At 47.5% G+C, this 6,840-nt stretch overlaps 1 protein-coding gene across 1 annotated transcript in view; it reads right to left on the reverse strand.

Moving 5' to 3' along the window:
• B3GNTL1 (UDP-GlcNAc:betaGal beta-1,3-N-acetylglucosaminyltransferase-like 1) overlaps positions 1-6,172 on the reverse strand; it is a 31,057-nt gene extending 24,885 nt beyond the window's left edge. The window contains exons 1-4 of the mRNA XM_015559939.1: positions 6,139-6,172; positions 4,941-5,057; positions 4,744-4,843; positions 2,280-2,344 (exon numbers count right to left, since the gene is read on the reverse strand). Of these exons, the coding sequence (XP_015415425.1) occupies positions 2,280-2,344; positions 4,744-4,843; positions 4,941-5,057; positions 6,139-6,153 (297 nt within the window). The 5' untranslated portion in view covers positions 6,154-6,172. The remainder of the gene's footprint in view (positions 1-2,279; positions 2,345-4,743; positions 4,844-4,940; positions 5,058-6,138) is intronic.
• Positions 6,173-6,840: the final 668 nt, after the last annotated feature.

Consider the following 6,840-nt stretch of genomic DNA (forward strand, 5'->3'; position numbering starts at 1 on the left):
GTGGGAAGGCAGAATCAGGTGTCTGTGCATTTGAGGGTGGTTTTATTCCTCTGTGTATTCCTTTTCTGTGTTTTAGGGGAAAAAACACCACATGAAAGCACAGGATAGGAAAATAGCTGATAAATAGAAACTATAATATTAGCATTTAAAATTTTCACAGTCTTTTTTGGTTTAGGTGCCATGCTTATCAAGATTAAGTCAATTGCAGATGACTTTTATCTTCTTAAATCTTTCTAGTTCAAGAAGTACATATTATACCTTTATTATTTACTATACTAGTGGCCTGGTTCATTAAAAAAAAATAAAACAAAAGGGAATTAATTAGAGGAAATATTTTAACACATTTCCTACCGCTCAGGAGTTTTCTCGTGTTTCGTGCGCCATCTGTTAAGGACCGCTTACGAGTGTTCTCGTTTGTCACGCCCTTGGAAAAAGGAGCGAATCTAGAGACTTATGTAAATTTTGTTTGGTCCCTCTTCATAGAGGAAAATGTTTTATGCAGTACCATACGTTAAAAAAGTACTAGGAACTTTAATTGTTTTTGTAAATAAAAATGTTATAATTATTGAAAAAACAACACCTAAAGTGTGCCCATCCGCGCTTCGAAATCGCAGGAGACCCAGACCCAGCCGGCCCCACCCCCGTCAAGCCCTGCTGGGCAGGGGGTGCAGCCTCAGGTCTCCCGCCCCCCGCCAGGTGCCACGCAGCCTCAGTTCCCTGCTGATTGGTCGTTAGGCGTCACTACGTGATGACCATTTTCATATTAGCCTTTTATTATGATGATTAGAGAGAAATACATGCTCGCTATAAGCATTTCAGAAAGAGCAAGCTTAAAGAGAAAAATAAATAATCAAATCACCCAACGGCTATAAAAGCACAATTGTCAATGTGGTGGGTGAAGCTGTCTTCGTTGGAAACTGTGTATGAAAATGCTGGATGGTCCATCCGTGTGAAAATAAGCCCAGAGAAGGATCTGAAAGGAGATGACAAAGCGAGAGGGGTGGCAGGGGGTCCCCACAAGACAACAGGGAAAGTGGAAAAGTTTCAGCCTAAGAAAGAAGAGGAAGATGAGAGACCAGAGCAGCAGGGCAGGAAGCTGCAGCCTCTGCTGCGGTCTTGTTTTCAGGGCAGGGCTGTTTCATGGGCAAGTTTACGTTTCTGGAGCGCGCGCGCGCGTGCACACACAATCTTCCCCAACGTCCACACGTACCACAGCCTTGTCTATAGGTTCCTGGTCATCAGGGGAAAGGCTGAGCCAATATGAGACAAAAAGAAGCTTCCTATGTGGATTAATTCAGCACAGCTGGGAACCCTGAGCCAGTGCTGAGCTTGAGAAGGAAAACAACCGCCCCCCCCGCCCCCGCCCACCCCGGGGAATGCACAGAAGACTGGGAGCTCTGTACTTCAGACTCGAGGAAGGAGTGCAAGTGCTCTTCAAATGCGCTTCAAAGTAACTACCGAGAAAACGCCTCACTGAGTGTACACTACGGATGCAATCACATATTCTTTTTTCACCAATCATAATCCTTTGTCATGTTATTAAACATTTTTCATAAAAGGTGAGTAATTCCCTCACACAGACCTTCACTATTACTCCACTGGCCTGTATTGTTGTTTCTCATTTCCCATCCTAATAGCAAACACTGAAGTTCCTTGTACGTAAATCTCTCTTGGAATTTCAGAGGCGCCTACAGGAGAAATGCAGTTCTTGAGACACAATGCAAAATGATGCCATCGAAAGTACCAGCTCACACCTTTCAAGTCCCAAGTAGCTACAACTTTAAAAAACTTTGTTAACCTGGTTTTTCAGCATCTCACTAACTGTTTCATGCAAATGATTTAAACTTTTTTTAAAGCCTGTCATTTGCACATCCACTTTTGTGAAGTCCCTACTCCAGTCCTTTCCTATTTGTCATCGCCTGTATTTCTTTGTATTTGCTCAACTTACATGAACTATTTATTCTTAAGGCTATTAATCTTTTTAGTATTGTATTTGTCCACATCTTCCCAGTTTATCTTCATTTTTCTTTATATAGTGCTCTGCTATACAGTTTTGCTTTTTTATGTAATCCAATTTATCAAAACTTAACTCATTAAGTGCTATGGTAATTAAACGGCAAAAACCTATCTACCTTAAAAGTTCTGATTATAATACATTAGAATTTGTTGTCAAGAACCACACTAAAATGTAAGATTATTTCATTATTCAACATGTGTGTGTGTGTGTGTGTGTGTGTGTGTGTGTATATATCTTAGCAATAAAAGAAAGAGTTACTTACCGAATCCAAAAAGCACAGGTAAGACCCTGAGCTCTGTGCTATTGCTTGGTTTTTAGAATATCCGACTGTTTAAAAAGAAAACAAAAGCTCTTTTATGATTCAATCTTCGATGGTACTCTTGTTCATAAAACTAAGTGTAACATGTACTACAGGAATACTGGGAGCACTGCGCTGCCAAGAGGGGGTAAGGTTAGCCGTAGGAGGAAGGGGAGGGAGAAAAGCAGGCTCCATGTTTAGCGGCTGATACAATAAGCACGATGCTAACCCGAGAATGGCCACCAGCACCAGGGCCGCGTGGGAGCTCTAGGCTGCCCAGGGCAGGTAAGCTCCGCCCGCTTCTGCAGGAACTGCTGTTGGGCTGAGGAGAAAGGGCCAGCCGGAATGGCTTCTGAGCAGGGAATGCTGAGCAGAAATTAACGCTGGGCAAGCTCAGTCTGGGTGCTGAGGGCAGGGCAGATTGGAGGAGGTATTTAGTCCCAAAAGAAGGGGCTGAGGAGACTTTAAGGGGCACAACAACCACTCTCCCTAGAGAGGAGGTTGCTGACACCCGAGTCATGTTAACTAGACAGTTACAGATTCGGTGCCACCAAGAAAAGTGACACAAAGCAAAACAGATGTGTGCAAAGTTAACACACTCAATCCCTCTGGTACTCAAAACCAAGTCAACCTGGAGAAGGTGGTAGGTGCCCAGCGGACACTAGCAAAGTGGTTCTGGCCACACCCGAGGTACTTCCAGATTTATTGCTAATGGGAGAGCACCTCTCCAAGGTGGAGAGAGAGAGGGCAGGTCCTTCCTGTTAGCTGCTCTGGAGCACCAAAGTCAACCAGCTGCAACAGAGAAGAAGGGACAATTAACAGCCACCTGCCCTCACTCTGGTCATCAAAGGCTGACCCAGGGCAGTGCTGTTTTCACACAGGGTAGCAGCTTAATTTCTAGCTTTAATCCCAGAGCTCAGCCAACCCAAGCCAGTCAGCATAAGGGTCCCAGATTTCAACAAACTACAGGATAACAAGGCAGAGAAGAAAGTGCAGAGGCAGGCAGAGCGAGGGGCTCCTGACCCCTGGGGACGGCTTAGCAGCCATCACCGAGACAGCTGTGGCTAAATCTCCATCATCACTGCAAAGCGAGGCAAGCCAGAGAAAGACCTCATGGGAATCAAAACCAAAGAGCAGCACGTGGAAACTGAAACACAGGAAGAGACTTTCCACAATCACATTTAAACTGTGAGTTCTGTTTAAAAAGTCGCGCATTAGAATTGGGTTCGGGAGGGAAAATCAAACCCAAGCGTTTGAGAGATGAAGGAAAACCCTGCTCACTAAGGACCTGTAAGTTTCCCACAATGAGTCTTCTGTTTGGCAAAGACGAGGAATTTGCTTTAATATTATTGCCTCGAAGAAAGTCAAATGTTTGTGCCAGGGCCTGATGTTTGGGGAGGCCCGGCCCTTTGTGAGGGGAGCCGGTTGTCATGGTCACAGCAGAAAAAACTCAGGCCACAGTATGGCATCAACATTCCTTACTCCTGGAGAAGAGGGTGGGATTGTGTTTTATTTTTATTTTAGCAAGTGATCACATTATTAAGAAATGTTTTGCTCTACTGTGATAGAAAATGATAATAAATGAACCTTAATCCAGTTAAAGTAACCCAGGAATCCTGAAAATAGATACTCTGGATCTATGTCATCCAGTATTTCCTATTTAAGAAAATACTGTTACAGGAAAAGATGTCCTTTCAGACATAATCAAATTAACTCCGTTTTGTTATGTGTAATATAGGATCTGCCTTACCTACTTTCAAAGACAGCAGGATGACTCCGTTTTCCCCCCCACAAAATTACAACAATCCTTTTGTCATTAGAATACATTCAAACGTGATATAACTCGTTATATCTAATCAATAAAAAGTATTTTATGAAAGACAAAACGTTTTTATTGATTTTTTTTTTAAGAGAGAGAGGGAGAGAGAGAGGCACATTGATTTGTTGCTCCACTTGTTTATGCACTCATTGGTTGATTCTTATATGTGCCCTGACTGGGGGTTGAACCTGCAACCTTGGTATATCTGGGGACACTGTAACCAGCTTAGTAAGTGGTCAACTTAAGTGTTACTCAGGATGCTTTTCAACAGGATTTAAAAAACACAAAACTACCTATGTACATAAGGTGATTAAAAAAACCATGCCGAGACCGGTTTGGCTCAGTGGATAGAGCGTCGGCCTGCGGACTGAGGGGTCCCAGGTTCGATTCTGGTCAAGGGCATGTACCTTGGTTGCGGGCACATCCCCAGTGGGAGATGTGCAGGAGGCAGCTGATCGATGTTTCTCTCTCATCGATGTTTCTAATTCTCTATCTCTCTCCCTTCCTCTCTGTAAAAAATCAATAAAATATATATAAAAAAAATAAATAAAATAAATAAAAAAACCATTCATTACAGCTGAATAATAAGCTAAGCATATGGTAACTGACCTCCTCTGGGAGAAGGAGAATCGTGCCCTCCAATGACTACGAGGATACCGGAATCTTCTAGCTTCACTTTCCATTTTTCAATGATAGCCATAGACTTGTCCTGAAAGCAAGAAGGCATTGGCAGGTCAGGAAACTCCCATCAGAGCAGTCCAACGTGACTTGCACGGGGGAATTGTCAACGGGAAGTTCTTAAGTACCTTACTGGCATCATTAAAAACCGAGAGCTCCATGGAGCCTTCGAAGTCCTGCTGCAAAACAGACCTCAAGCACTCGTCCAACCAGGGCTCCGCATTGTGGACGGGGAGGATCACAGACTGGAATCCAGAGAAATAGGTTATCAAATAGTGTGAACACCGAACACACTCATTTCCCGCAGGACCACGCGTGACAAAATAACCCAAAACCAGGCTTCCAGGGAAAGAATGTGCGGACACAGTCTACACCTTCTCTCCAAGTTCTCCAATCTCTGGTTCCAGGAGATGTATTTCATGTTACATGTCCCTGAATTGGTTTTTGGGACTCTTTTGAAAAGGAAACAAAAATCTGAAAGGCTTCAAAAATGTTCCCGATTCAAGGGCAAATTCATGTTTCCAATCACTTGGCCACAAACACCATCATTGTGGTTGAAACAGGCATCTGCGCATCTTTCAACCCAGTCATGAAAATAACCGAGTGGTCGTTTTCTGGGTGGGATGCTCCTGTTCGGTAAACCAGGACGTTGGAGAAGCAACAAAGAAACGCTTTAAAGACCCCCTCCCCATGCTTCATCCGGGCGGGGGCGGGTGCTGGGACGGGGAGGGGACTCCCGCCCTCTCCCGCTGCTCTACTCAGCTCAGCAGATGGTCGTGCCCTGGTCCCTGAGAGCACAGATAAAACAAGAATTTCTAAAGCGTACGGAACCGACTTCCGGTGAACCGTGCACATTCACACAGTCAGCAACGCGGACCACCCAGGGGCGCACGTGCCGACGCGCGGACACCTGCTCCCGCCGCACGAGGATGAGTGTGTCACAGGAAAAATCCTCCGTGCGGAAACGGTTCCGCGAGGCTCCGAGAGACACAAGCATGAACACACAATTCTGTGTTCCCGGAGGCTCTGACCCAGCGCGTGTCAATCACAGAGTAGTTCCGTGCACTTACTTCACTTTGGGGAATTGTTTTTTTTTTCAAGAAACAGAAAAAAGAACCTGTCTATTCAAGGTCTACCAGACAAAGCATGACGGGAATATCTGTCACAGGGGCCTGGGCTCGGTCGGTCCGCGCTCCGCCGGAGCGGGGGACTTTGGGCGGAGACCACCCGAGGCAAGCCCAGAAGAGATGGGGACCGTACCCGGACACAGAGGCGGGAGGGAGGGGGACGAAAGGGGACGGGAGCGGGGGCGGCGCGGCCACCTACCACTTGAGCCCGCATGGCCTCCTCCTCCGGACGCCCCGCCCACATCGGCCTACAGCGCGTGCGCGGGAGGCGGGTCCGAGGTAAAGCCGCCTCCTATTGGCACAGAGAGACGCCAATCAGGCGGGGCGGAGCGGATGTAGTGGAGAGGCGTGGCCTAGAGCGGCCGGAGGACCACATCGTCGGGCTTTTGGCAGTGGGGACCCTTGTGTCCGGGGTTCGGCTCTCATCCTCTCCTTGACCCCCGGAAACCCGTCCTCACCTGCGCGGGTTTACAACGCCCAAGTCCTCGGAGGAGTCGGGTCACCGGAGCACGTGGGTGCTGAGGACGGCGCACGCTTTGCGGATGGTTACGACCTAAAATCCAAACCTTGTACGTGTGAAGGCGGCAGGTGACGGGTCCTCTGCACTGTCTTACCTGAGTGGGGACACCTACAGGCAGGGCGTGAGGAGGTGGAAGCCGAGGAAGGCGCCTGCGGTTAAAGCACCTTCCCTCCCGCGCCCCGCCCTGCGCCCCGCAGTGCCTCCCTCCCCCCACCCCCGTCCTGGAGGCCTCGTTGCCTGGGGAGTTGGCCCCGCAGTGGACAGCGCTCTGGGCATGAGCCAGGTGGTCCGGTGCCAGCACACGCGGGAGGGAGACAAACGGGACCCGCTGTGACAGGCCAGTAGTGCCAGCACACACTCGGGGTTAGTCCCAACTCCTCC

Source organism: Myotis davidii, unplaced genomic scaffold (assembly GCF_000327345.1).
Source record: "Myotis davidii unplaced genomic scaffold, ASM32734v1 scaffold211, whole genome shotgun sequence".
Lineage (NCBI taxonomy): Eukaryota > Metazoa > Chordata > Mammalia > Chiroptera > Vespertilionidae > Myotis > Myotis davidii.